We start from the raw sequence: 14,879 nt of genomic DNA on the forward strand, positions 1-14,879 counted from the left end.
ATGACCCACTCTATAAGATCTTATTTAAGAGACCAAAAGTGGAAAAATTCTTCACCTCCTAATTAGCGCTACTGTTTTTCCTTTGAGATTGATTTTGATACAACTCACATAAATATTGACTAGAAAAATGAAACATTTTACATGATTTTTACAAGAAAAATTATTTCATATACTAATGGGAGAATTTATCTAACTTGAACTAATTTTCCATAAACTAGGTAAAATCAAAAGTATATATGCATACCAAATCAGCACTATTTCAACAAATGTATATGCATATGTGTGCATACATGTGTATATATATTTACATATATATAGGAAATGTATTTGGTTTCAGGGTTACCCAATAATGCACAGGAGTTCTTTCTGGCTCTGCATTCAAGGATCATTGCTAATGGTGCCCCATTACCATATATGATGCCAGGGATCAAATTCAGGTTGGATTAGTGCAAGACAAGAGCCTACCCATTGTACTATCACTTGGGCCACCAACAAAATATTTATGACTCCAAATCAAAAGTTCCCTTATCATATATTTATCGAACAAATAGAGTAGAAATCATAACTTCATATATAACCAAGAAATACCACACTGCAATCAGGAATTCAGAACATTTATTGCAAGAGCTGAATAATTGTAAATAACGTAGAACTGGCAAAGCAGTAAAAAGGATAATTGTTTAGATATTTATTCTGTCAAAATCATCAAACACCCCTCACAAACCGACAAAAATGTACTGCAATAAGCAATGCACCCCTACCCATTATTTTCCATTATACTGTGGAAAATGTAAATTTCTATTTACAAAGTAATTTTATTTTTGGTAAGAACAAATTAACTATCAGATTAGCAAACCTTTTTTTGTTTTTTATTGATATTTTTTTCTTTTAAACTGATGTTGAACTGTGGCATTAAGATAACTTTCACTTCTTTCAATAAAGACATTTTGTTGCATGCTATTTATTTGTTTAATCATCTGTCATGCCTTAACAAAAACCTCCTAAGAATGTTCGAATTTGGATTTGTTTTGCACGTGCAACTGAGATCTTATTAACATTAGTTGTCACTATGTTGGTTTTACCCAAGTGACAAGATGCTGGTACCTGCCAGGCATTGACCAACTATGATAACAAACAGTTAAACAGCAATAATTAGAGATTTATCCCTTTATTTCCCCCAACTAGCCTACCTGGAGAATGTTCTGTTACGTCATGAAGGCACAACACATTAAATATTTTGTGGCTATGGTCTAACACTTGTGTTACAACAACATTATTGTATATGAGGATCAACACAAACTCTGTCATTTCAACAAAGTTATAGACACACATTTGCCAAATTGTAACTAGTTTTAAAGTGATTTTACTTCAATATATGCTAATTTTGTTATATTAGTTTTGCAAGAGTGACAAGTACAGGATATAATATCACATTCTGAAGGATAACACACACCTTTAACTCTCTCACTTTAATGCTACTAATTAAGTGATTTTACTTTTGCCTGCCTTTAAAATAAGGATGTCAAGAAAATAGGTTCTGAATTTCCAAGCTTTTGCAGAAGTCCTTTTTATATAAAATTTTCACTTGTGACCATGTTTTTTACAGAATTCCAGCATTATAAGCTATCATATAAGAAGAAAAATTCCAGAACCTTTTTTAAACATAAGTGTTTGAGATCCTTTAAACAATGTGTGTCAAGACAGACTACTAATGCAGAAACACCTCACTAAAATAAACAACAAAAATAATGACAGAGGCAAAGTGAAAAAGAAATAAAAAGAAAGAAGCAACCATAAAACACAGAATTATGCTACACCATTTTTAGGTGAACGTTATAAGTACACAAAGGTTGTTAATAATTACTTGCTTCTATTTACAAATACTTTAACACTGATTGACTTACAAGTGTCCACTAACGTTGTTAACAGCACAATAGGTTTAATGCTTATTTTTTTTAAAGTTTTGTTTGAAGTATAATGTCAAGTATAGCAGTCCCAGCACAAATCAATGACAAAAAAGAGCACAATTTTCTAACTGGATATGTTTGTCAATCACTCTAATCCATGGAACTTTCTTACTCTCCAAATGCATATTCTATTGTTCATAGCAGCAGTCCAGGGACAAAATAAAACTTTCTTTCTTAAAAGAAAAAAAAACAAAGGCTATTTGCACAATGGAAATATCTTTCGAGAATTTAATCAATACTAGTAAACAAGATCACACTGCTAGTAGACTATCTTCTCTCTTCTGGTGTAAAACACTGTATCCTCCATAGTGCTAACACAAAGTTATAGATATCCCTGCTATAAAGGGCATAGTTGTAGAGATCTATTGAATACATAAAGCTCTGACACACACAGGATTAGCATGTCTATTTAGATTAAAGATATTAGGTCCCACATAGCCTTTTCCTTTTTAGAGCTGGTGCTCCTTAGGGCTCTCAATAGCACCTCCTGTTTGCTTGTAAGACTTCAGGTTTGCCAGAGGAATGTCTGTCATGTGGCTCCCAGTGTTGAAATGGCCTTCATTGGAGCCATACTGCTTATGGTCATTGAATTGGTTCTTGTTGCTATCTTCTTTCCAGGCTCTGGTTAGGGTATGCCCATTCACGAGCTTGTCCTTCTTGATCCATTCCTTCTGGGGTGCAAAGGTCGACAGAGGCGATTTAGGATGCTGATATGGACCCAAGCCAGGAGGCATCCAGCAATTATCAGAATGACCCAAAACCAAGCACTCTTGAGTACACATCTCTGTAGCTTCAGCTAATCCTCTGGGCCCCAGGGGACCATCTGCAGAGAACAAGAGAAAGAAAAAGTAAGAAAATCGTTAACATTTTCATTGAAATATGTCTCCTTAGGAAAATCAAAATGCATTAGTCATCTTATTCATTTTTTTCAATAAAAATATATTGAGTACTCCGGAAATATTCTACCTCATTATTTTGTGAGTAAAAGGAGTCAAGCTCCATATTTTGGGGATATGAATGATCTCTTATATTCCTTAAGCTTTCATTTACACATGGAAAATAGATACAGGTAGACATGTATAAACAGATAATCCCATGATATATTAGTTCTTATCAACTTTCTCTACCATATTAACACTGATTTGTCTCTAATTCTAAAGTAAGTTGTATTTCTGAGAGTTTATCAGAAGTAGACAGATCTGCATGCAATGCTAGATAATATGTAAATATTACAAGTGCAGGAAAATAAATGTAAAAGTATCATATAAATATGACATAATTAAAATTAAGTATTTAGACAGTTGTCTATAAAATTGTTTTACAATAAGTACATGACCTTTTGGGAGGCTGGGGTGGGCACACCCATGGTGCTCCGAGGTTACTTCTGGTTCTGAATGCAGAAATTAATCCTGGCAGTGCTCAGGAAACCATATGGGATGCCAGGGATGGAATTCAGGTTGGCAGCATGCAAACACCTTACCTGCTGTACTATCAGTCCAGCATAAAAAGTCATATTGACTTTTTATATATGCAATAACATAGCAATAATATTGTAAACCTTAAAAACAAATAATTATTGGTCCAAAGAGATAGTTCATGGGTAAAGTACTTTCCTTGCATGTGACACACCCAACTTCAATACCTGGTACACACATGTTACACCCCAAGAGCTGCTAGAAATTATTCCTGAGTGTAGAACCAGGATTAAGTTTTAAGAAATTCTAGGATGCCCACCCCAAAATATAAGGTTACCTTTGAATAAAATATATTAATATATTTACTCTGGTTCTGTCACAAGTATCATTGAACCCAAGTAAATAAAGAAGTGTTTATCTCCAAAGGGTGCATTTGCTCCTTCCAAGGCTAAACTATTCTATATTTATAAAATGATAAGGGCATAGATGAGAGACTGGAGCTATAACATAAAGGGTAGGGCATTTGCCTTGCACTCGGCCAACCCGAGTTTGATTCCCAGCATCCCATATGGTCCCCTGAGCACTGCCAGTAGTAATTCCTGAGTTTACAGCCAAGAGTAACCCCTGTGTACCACCAGGTGTGACCCAAAAAACAAAATAAATAAATAAATAAAAGATTAAATTTTAAAAAATCATACATGAATTCCAAAATGAATCAAATGGTGTATAATAGAGAGGAAATTTTTCTTGTAGATATATATTTTTTAATTTTTTTTTACCAGAATACAACGAGATGCATGCAGATTAACAATGATTTTAATAAAAGTCAACCAAACAACCTTCTCTGATTGCACAAAGAGGAATTCTGTCCTCAAAGAAATACAACAAATGTTTAAGTAAAGCGTTGTTTATTTCTTTTTTTACCTTGATAAAACAGTCAAGTGATAATTGATAGCTGGGAAATAAGGAATTGATTTTATGAAAGAGGTTAAGTAAATAGGAAAGAATGCTTGAGGCATATAACATATTCAAAAGAAAGAGTCATCAGAATAAAAATACTGAAGAAAAAGAAGAAAGTGTACCTCTGAGTTTGCCTTATCAACAATTAAACTAATTAAGCAATTGAAACTTTAGCTTTTATGCTAAAACCCAGTTTGTGTTGCTAACATTTTTATGTGATCAATAATTGCACGTTTTTCTTTAAATTGAAATCTTTATTTATTTTGGCAGATTTCCAGGTATTTCTTATATGGAAAAATATCTACTAAAATAGACAACAATGGATGATATTACTCTGAGATGACAAAAGCCTAGTTACATCAAAATAGACATTTTATGATATACATCTGTTATATATTTATAATATATTTGTATATGTTATATGTTTGAGATATATATTTACTATATTTTATGATATGTATTTATGTATAAATATATATATTTATTTAATAAAAATTAAATGAAATGTAGTACCTAAGTGGACTGTCATAAAAGCTCAAACTTTAGTTAACTTTCAATCTATATTATGTTCTTTAGATTTTAGAATTTGAATTTTGCTTTTCTGATCAAAATTCCATCTCATCGAGCTATACTTATAAGCCTTCAGAAGTAGACATTTTAATTTTAAGTCCACTTTGACTATTTAAAATTAATTTCTCACAAACTTCCAAAGATTATTTATTAATAGGATATTTAATTTCAACCTCTTTATGAGCTTTTTTCACAATCCAAATGATACCATTCTTTATAATTTCAAACAATTTCTTTTTCAGGTTCACTTTAGTGTGCTCAGTGAATCTATGTCCACAGATCCAATATATTTGCTCAAATTAATCTTTGCTTCTTACTTGAAGATCACAAGCAAAGAAGACTTCCTTTTTTTTTTTTTGGTGGGGGGAGGCCTGGCCTGCATCATGTAGACATTGATTCTTGCAATGGTCTTTTGATGTCCCAAGATACACAACACACTCCCATGTAAATTTATGTCTCATATCGATCTTGAACACTTTCACAGATATTTTCATATTGATGAATAACACATTTACTAATCGAGTTCCTTCATATCTTACTCTAGTGACATTTTTTTCTCTGGGGTCAAATGCTGCAAATGTATCATTTTTTTCTCTCATCACAAAATTTAAAAAAATTCATAGAAAGAAATGTATGGTTTGTCAAGTCTCTGATTTCTTATTATTATAGTTCTAGGCAATAGTGATGATTTATGAACAGTGTTAATTGTCAATTAAAATTTTATGAGGTTGAAGCTGTTCTAAGAAATTATTAAAGATGCCTTCTGCTTAAAGGCAGAACTTAAGTAATTATAAGAGATGCTGATCTCATAAGATTACACTAAAAACTTCCTCAACAGCAAATCTTTTTGTCTAACAATGCTATACAGTATTTAATAAATGAATTATTTAACTTCGTTTAAAGACATATTGACGCCTTTCTAGATAGCAATGGAGACAATCACTAAATTGATATGTAATATATCCTGTAGCCTACTAACCAATACGTAATCTTTTATCTAAACCACTAACAAGTTTTTATTTCTTGTTAATATCTTCAAAAGGAAAGTAAGTATCTGAGAAAATCAATAAAATCATAATCTTATTAACTAAAAGATAGAATATAAACCTATTTTCAAATAGATAGGTATAATATATATTGCCATTTTAATAAAACATAAATGTTACCCAATGATTTAGAACAATTTGGTTATGCACAAGCATGTATTGATACCCAATCTTTTGTATGGAATGTTAGATTTCAACCAGCACAATAATTCCTGTCTTTTTTAAAGGAACTATATAACTTTTATTTCATGAAAATTTACTAAACTTATACTATGTACTGAGAGTGAGAAAATAATCAGGAATATAATAATGAAGAGAAAGAAATTACTACTCTACTAGTGTAGCTCTCAGTCTATCCTGAAAATTAAAAGAAAAGATTTCCTAAAGGAGTGAACCTAGAGGGGAGAGAAAGATATCACTGGGCAAAGAAAAATAACAATTACCTGGCTTAGTGAGAGTTTTCTAACAATAGAGGAATATTTTCCAGTTATAATATTTTTGCCATTTCTGTAGGTTCTTCTTACAGATATTTGGCAATTCAAAGCACTTAAAATTAGGGACTGGTGAGACAGGATAGCTGGTAAGATATTTGCCATGCACACGGCCAACCTGGGTTCAAGCCCTGCAAGGAGTGATATCCTGAGTGCTGACCCCTGAGTAAGCTCTACTGCATGTAGCCCAACTCACCCTCCTTCCCCTCCTAAAATAAAATAAAATCTATATTTAATATTTTAATTATGGTGGTGGGATTGGTGTTGGAATATCAGATGTGATAGATTATTGTAAGCAAATTTATAAAACCAAATGAAATTTAAAAATATATATTTAAGACACAGTATCTTTAACTTAAAGAAAATGGTTTTTATCACCCTCATGCCATAAAGCATGTCTTCCTAAGTGTAGACCTAGAAGTCCTGAGCATATCTGGCAATCTCCCACACTAAGACTGAAGTAGTACCACATCCTTGGACCTTCTCATGGAACCATCATCCTCGCTGGCACAGGACTGCTTGGTACCACATTGCCAAAATCATTCCCTAATGAATACCCTGAGCATTGCTAGGTAATCCTCTCAAAAAAATTAAAGCGAAACAAAATTAACGCAAAATAAATCTGAATGCTTTCAGTAAAGTATATCATTATGTTTATAAAACATTCATAGGTTCTTAAGAAAAGTTTGTGTTAGGTAATTGGTCCTTATAGAAGATTTTTAAGGTCTGTATACAGGTGGGTGATAGACAGTTATTATTACTGCTCAAAGGACAAGAGTCACCAGAGAGCTACCAGTTACAGGACAGAAGTAAGCTGGAATTGTATGGAGGAAACTTATGGTGGCAAGCAGGTTTGTGGGTTTGTAGGTTTGTGGGTCTATATGTGGATGGAGAAATTTCAGTCAGTTTTCAGGCTCAAAATGGGGCTCTTTCAAGTTACCCTGTAGCTCACCTCCAGAAATAGTTGAAATGAAAATGCCCCAAATGGTAAAATCTCAAAAGGAATTGGTGGGATGTAGATTTATCCTGCTAGAATCCACTTAGCTGAGGTACTCCCATGACATCTTATAGCCTACTTCTCCCTCTGGGAGAACCTGGCAAGCTGCCGAGAGTCTCCTGCCTGCATGGGAGAGCCTCGAAAACTCCTGGTGGAGTTTTCCAATAACAAATAACCAATAATACAAACCCAATAACAATGCTGGGTCTCATTCCCCTGACCTTGAAAGAGCCTCCAAAGCAGCATCTTTGGGGAGGGTGAGTAAAGAGAGGCTTCTAAAATCTCAGGGCTTTGGACAAATGGAGACATTACTAACACTGCTCGAGAACTTCGATGATCAACAGGATGATGATGATGAGGTTGATTTTTTTTTGTTTCATTAAGAATCATTAAAGGACAGCAATTGAACTGGTTTCCTAAATCAATCCCTGTTCTTTAAAAGTTTATAATCTGATATATGCCTAACATTGAAACTTTTAACTATTTTTCTCATTTTTAGAATCACTACATTTCTTGTGCTTTATTAAAGAAATAAGTATTATTTTAAAACCATTTATATTGGGTAATGTCTTTTTCCAAATTATGAAAACAATCTATGATTTGTTATATATAATTTCAAATATCAGTAAAGTCTTGCTAACAGTGCAAGGAGTTTATGTATTTAGTGCCTTTTACCATTGGTATAAAATTATTTTAGTGTTATTACAATGAATATACAGTCTTTTATTTCTTACTTGTGTGGACCATAGTCTGCAGAGCCCAGGAGCCTTTAAGAGCTGGGATAATACCCAGAGCCTCATTAATGAGGTTCATTTGAAACACTTTCCATGTCACAATACCTCTCTTATTGATAAACATGTATACTAGTTTTTATTTAACTCATATATTTCAAAAATATTTATTGAAAAAATAACATACATACCATGTAGTACACATGGTTCTTGGCCCATTTTTTGAGGTTTCTTTTTATTTTATTTTAAAAAAAAATAATTAAAATCACTTTAAGATAGACCCTTACAATGCTGTGCATGATTGGATATCAGTCATAGTCATTTTTGTAGGGTGATGAGGTCTCAAATTGATGCACGAGAATCCAGAGCCTCCACAGTGATAAGAAACTGACCACTGATTACTCAGGAATTACTCCTGGAGATGCTTGGGGAACCATATGGGATGTTGGGAATTGAATCCAGGTCAGCCAAGTGCAAAGAAAACACCCTACCTGCTGTGCTATCTTTGCAACCCTGCACACCAGAATTTCTAATTGCTTAAAAATTTTTCCTATGATTTAATCACTAGACCCACTTATTTTCTTTTTCTTTAAAAGGTAACCATAATCTCCATCATCTTTTAGTGCTGAAACTTTTATTGATTTTTCCAAAGACTAAATTATTTGTTCTCTTTCACAATCTGAAATCCCTGAGTCTTATTATCATTTTTAAATTTCAAATACATAAGGACACAAATGCTGATAAAAATGCACAAGCCATCTCCCTCTGCTTTTAACGTTGAAAGCAACAACAAAAGCACATGACCAAAAAAAAAAATCTTAAAAGTTATTTCGGAGCCACACCCATGTTCCACCTCAGCCACATGGAAGTCATATCCCAACCTAGTTCCAGAAACATAACTAAATCTTGAAAGATATCAACTAGCTGCAAAATTTTCTCTCATACAGGTCTCCAACTTGACCTCTGGGGTGTTCTTAGGAGGAGTGTAGGCCAATTTTCTGGCCTACAAAAGCCGTGGCAGCCGCACTCACACTCAATAGCTTTTGCCATGCTTATGGCCAACTATGCAGTCTCATGACTGAGCACCTCAGAGATGCCACACTGCTGAAAATGTCATGCACACTGGACTGATTTGGTTGAAACCAGGCCTTCTCACAGTTGGGTTCAGCAACCTCCTTGCTCTTCCCCATACTTACCAAAGCCCCCGGAAGCCACCTCTATGTTCCACCCCGCCACCATGTTTAACTCTGCCCAGTTAAAAATTCTGGATATTTAACCCCATCAAAAAATGGGGCAAAGAAATGAACAGAAACTTTACCAAGGAAGAAATACGAATGGCCAAAAGGCACATGAAAAAGTGCTCTACATCACTAATCATCAGAGAGATGCAGATCAAAACAACCATGAGATACCACCTCACACCACAGAGACTAGCACACATCCAAAAGAACAAAAGCAACCGCTGTTGGAGAGGATGTGGGGAGAAAGGGACCCTTCTTCACTGCTGGTGGGAATGCCGACTGGTTCAGCCCTTCTGGAAAACAATTTGGACGACTCTCAAAAAATTAGATATTGAATTCCCATTTGACCCAGCAATACCACTGCTGGGAATATATCCCAGAGAGGCAAAAAAGTACAATCGAAACAACATCTGCACATGTATGTTCATCGCAGCACTGTTTACAATAGCCAGAATCTGGAAAAAACCCGAATGCCCCAGAACGGATGACTGGTTGAGGAAACTTTGGTACATCTATACAATGGAATACTATGCAGCTGTTAGAAAAAAGGAGGTCAAGAATTTTGTAGTCAAGTGGATGGGCATGAAAAGTTTCATGCTGAGTGAAATGAGTCAGAAAGAGAGAGACAGACATAGAAAGATTGCACTCATCTATGGTATATAGAATAACAGAGTGGGAGACTAACACCCAAGAACTGTAGAAATAAGTACCAGGAGGTTGACTCCATGGCTTCGAGGCTGGCCTCACGTTCCGGGGAAAGGTCAACTCAGAGAAGCGATCACCAACTACATTGTAGTCGAAGGCCATGTGGGGGAAGGGAGTTGCGGGCTGAATGAGGGCTAGAGACTGAGCACAGTGGCCACTCAACACCTTTATTGCAAACCACAACAGCTAATTAGAGAGAGAAAACAGAAGGGAATGCCTTGCCACAGTGGCAGGGTGGGGTGGGGGGGAGATGGGATTGGGGAGGGTGGGAGGGACACTGGGTTTACGGGTGGTGGAGAATGGGCACTGGTGAAGGGATGGGTTCCCAAACTTTGTATGAGGGAAGTATAAGCACAAAAGTGTATAAATCTGTAACTGTACCCTCACGGTGATTCTCTAATTAAAAATAAATAAATTAAAAAAAAAAAAGCTTCTCTCAAGGCAAAAAAAAAAAAAATCTGGATATTCTGGAGTGACAACTCCAACCTCTACAATACTAATATCCTAGTAGTATCACACCCTATTGGACAGACTGTAACAGAGAAGCCAAAGAAGCCCAACTAACAAAAACTTTAATTCAGATGTTTCAGCTAGCAACAGCAGCTTAATATATAATCAGACAAAGACTTAATATTCCCATGGTGAGATACACAATTTTCTCAATTTTTTCTGTCACTTGAGTGTGTCTTTGATCATTCCATCATGCATTTTGGGGTGACAAGCAATATAAAATGAATTATTTTGAGCCCACTACTTGGGCAGGTTTGAGGTGTGGTTGGGAAACCGGAGGTAGAAGGAAGGTCACAGAGCTAGTGGTGTTGGTGTTAGAATATTGTACGCCCTTAACAAATGTATCATTAACAACTTCGTTAATATTTATATTTAAATATAAAAAAAAGGGTTATTTTGGTGAGTTTTTATTTTCTTTCTTTGGTTTTGGGGCCACACCGAACTGTGCTCAGGACTTATGCCTGGCTCTGTGCTCAGGTATCATTCCCAGCAAAATTGGGGTACAATCTCCAGTTCCAGGGTATGCCATGCACAGGGTAACCATATTAAACTTGTAACTAATTTTTGGTGCTCAATCAGTATTTATAAATATCAAAGTGATTCCCTCTTTCATTTTCCACACTTCAGCTCATCAATGTCACTGTCACTGTCATTCCATTGCTCATCGATTTGTTCGAACAGGCACCAGTAACGTCTCTCATTGAGAGACTTATTGTTACTGTTTTTGGCATATCCAGTACGCACGGATAGCTTGCCAGGCTCTGCCGTGCGGGATCCATACTCTTGATAGCTTGCTGGGCTCTCCGAGAGGGGCGGAGGAATCGAACTTGGGTCGACCGCATGAAAGGCGAAAACCTAACCTCTGTGCTATCGCTCCAGCCCCAGCTCATCAATCAGAATAAAAAAAAAATTGCCAGTTTGGCAATCAGAGTATTCCAGCAGTACTACTCAGACCCCTGACAAGAGTTACTTGAACTGCTAATATTCAGACCGTGGTTAAAACACAAGATAACACAAATTAATAGGTCTCCATTTATATTTAAATGGTAGCATACATGAGTGAGCTTTGATCACATCTTGCTATGCCCACTGGGAGATAGAACTGTTGCTTCATTGATTTACTCACTGCTGTAATTAACAAATAGCTTCTGGCCTGTTGACCACCTGCCTTTCAACCTAACTCAAAACTCTTTATTTCCGGAAGAAGAAATATGCATTTGAAAACAAAAGAACCCAAAACAAAAAAAACATGAGACCTTTGCTACTCCTGATTGAGTTGTATTACTATAAGTTTGAGCTTTCCTGCAAATATATTTTCCTTGGATTTTTTTTTTAATGTTGAATAAAGACTATACATGCAGCCCAAGTGGAATTGTAGAACATATAGGTTGTTTGAATCAAATCATCGTATCTCATTTGTTATCTAAAATTATGTTGTTTATAGTTAGAAATTGTTCCTGGTAAGGACAAGGGAGCTCTCTCAAGGGGCAGAAAAACATGCTTTAAATATTCCAGGTCCCTACTTCAATATCTGTTACTGCATATGCCCTACCCCTCCTTGAATCCATCATACATATCCCAGGTGGCCCTCAGGATTGCTGATCTTGAGAAGCAGTGCACTACAGGGTCTAGCATTGAGTCTGTGACCTGGTTGGCTAGCAAGTACTGCAGTTTGTGTCTCACCCACCTCATGCACCTTGAGGAGAAAAAAAAGAAAAAGGGAAAGGAAGTAGAGAGAGCGGGGGTGGGGGAGGAAGGGGGTGTTGGGTGTGGTGGGGATAGGATACCTCTTATATGTAAAACACATTGATTGTCATTTATAATGCCTTCATATTATGGTAGGACTGGAGCAATAGCACAGCGGGTAGGTCACTTGCCTTGCACCCAGCCTACCTGGGTTTGATTCCTCTGTCCCTCTTGGAGACCATGGCAAGCTACCGAGAGTAACCCGGCCGCATAGCAGAGCCAACAAGCTACCTGTGGCATATTTGATATGCAAAAAACAGTAACAACAAGTCTCACAATGGGGACGATACTGGTGCCTGTTCAAGCAAAATCGATGAACAACAGGGCAACAGTGCTAGAGTGCATATCATGGTAATATTGCATATCATCAGTTTTATGCAAACACACATTCAATTTTAATCAATTTCCCCAAGATTTTACAGTAGTATGAATGTGTGTGCAGAGTTGTATGTACATCAGTAAATACCAAAAGCGAATATGTTATCATTTTAAATGTGCAGAAATAGATTTTTCTGATAAAGTAATAGGGATGAAATGTCTTTATTTAAGATTTTATCCTAATATTTTCTTTGTACTTGCTTCTTATTAATATACCAAGAAAACTATAAATTTGATATCTGTTCTTCTGGTTCCAAACTATCTTTTCATAATTAAAATTTTAGGATAACACATATTCTCATTTAGTGTATTTTAATCTAAATTTAGTATCTCTTGGACACCAATACAAATCAGTTCAGTATGTTTACTAGTTCATTTTCAAATTCAGTGTCTTTCTTATTTTTTTGAGGAAGCTATAACAGGAGAGCAATTTCTTATTTTTTTTTGTGATCTGTCTTTATGGAAAGATGCATAAAGTGTCTATGCAAACCTTAAAATATATTTTAGGCAAATTCATTTGGCAGGCAACACTATATCTCACTATTTCATCATCATTCTCTGAATCTACAAATCAAATCAATTAAATCACTTTGAGTCTAAATATGATAATAATTATTTTCAAATATGAAAGTCCCAAGATAAACTGGAAACTTTTCAACACTTATCACATTCTCTTTGATGTTCCATTTCTATTTTAGATTATATTATACTATATACTTATGCAGAATTTTTAATTAATTAACTTAACAATTTTTATTTGATTTTATTGTTAGGTTTATGTACTTGTTGCAAGACTATCTAAAGTTAGATCCTATGAAAAATCTAAATCATATGATTATCAAGTCTATTAAAGATAAATATATTAAAATGCCAATAAAATAATAAATTTGGTTGGGCTTATAAAAGTACATTTATATTCGTTTGTCCTAAGTGTCTCTTGAATAAATTGAAAATAAATGACTAAATTTTGATGTGCAACATCTACTATCCTCCTATACTCTCATTAAATATCAACATTTTTATGTTATATTTATTTTATTAATGAGAAGCTTAAGATACCACCAAGAAATTATTAATCAGTCACCCCTGTAGTTTACTGTACTACAAAAACCACATTCCAATTTTGGAATACAAAACTATGTTTAGATCAAGTACTCAGATTGATTAACAAAGTAATGCTATCATCAGAGTTTTTAGTCTACACTCAGATTTAAACACATCATTGTGATGTATTATAGTCACCTTGAGAAACAAATGCAGAAAAAAACAGCAGGAGGATTTGACAAAACCTTTGGTTAACAAGTAAACAAGGATTAAATGTTTTACATGTTCCTCATACAGATTTTTCCCTTGGTCACAGATGAAAAGTCAACATTTGCAGATGGAGACAGTCCAAGTACAATAACACATGGCCAGCCTAAGCAGCAGATTCTTTGCCGGAGAGGATATTGATATTTGGTCAGACATTATAGCTCACACAGAATGGAGAGCACTTCCTTATAAATCTTTTGCTCTATTTTGCATGAAATGAATATCAGCTGCCTTTTTCTTATCTGCTGAAACTGGCTGCTGAAAGAAAATGATCTTCTTTGATAATTTTCCTTATTCAACGCTTGTATTTAGAGTTACAATCAATTGGAATGACAATGATCTAATAAGATATGCTTTTATTGATTATTCAAATAAATTTTCAAATGTTGACCAAATTACTTGATAGGAATCATCTTATTTATATCATTGTAGATCCTGTTTACACTGTTCTAAAGTTACTGCTCACTTTCATCATATCTGATGCCTTTCATTTAAAATCTCATTTATGTAATAATGGTTCCTGAATTCTCTGTTTTGCAATAAGTCACGTTTCTCAAAAAAACAACAAAATCTTAATTGATGTGCAACAAGTTTTAAAGATTTATCTAAGATTTTCAGAAATGAAGTAATTTTTTTTAAAAGCTTGATTTCAGACTGAAAGCTTAAATAGGGAAGTGAGGCAGACAACAAGAATAATCAAGATGTGATCTGAAGAGGTTGCCCGGTCACTATCATTAAGAAGATGGTGATCCAAAAGCAGGAATGACAGACTCCCTATAAAGGGGTGCCAGGACTGAGTCTTGAGGAGTGG

At 34.9% G+C, this 14,879-nt stretch overlaps 1 protein-coding gene across 8 annotated transcripts in view; it reads right to left on the reverse strand.

The window, feature by feature from the left end:
• Positions 1–598: 598 nt before the first annotated feature.
• The window catches only part of PCDH9 (protocadherin 9), a 995,059-nt gene continuing 980,778 nt past the window's right edge, over positions 599–14,879 (reverse strand). For all 8 annotated transcript variants that reach the window (XM_055138126.1, XM_055138101.1, XM_055138117.1 and 5 more), the window contains one exon: positions 599–2,790. In XM_055138126.1, the coding sequence (XP_054994101.1) occupies positions 2,417–2,790 (374 nt within the window). In that variant the 3' untranslated portion in view covers positions 599–2,416. The remainder of the gene's footprint in view (positions 2,791–14,879) is intronic.

The sequence above is a fragment of the Sorex araneus genome, chromosome 1 (genome assembly GCF_027595985.1).
Source record: "Sorex araneus isolate mSorAra2 chromosome 1, mSorAra2.pri, whole genome shotgun sequence".
Classification (NCBI taxonomy): domain Eukaryota; kingdom Metazoa; phylum Chordata; class Mammalia; order Eulipotyphla; family Soricidae; genus Sorex; species Sorex araneus.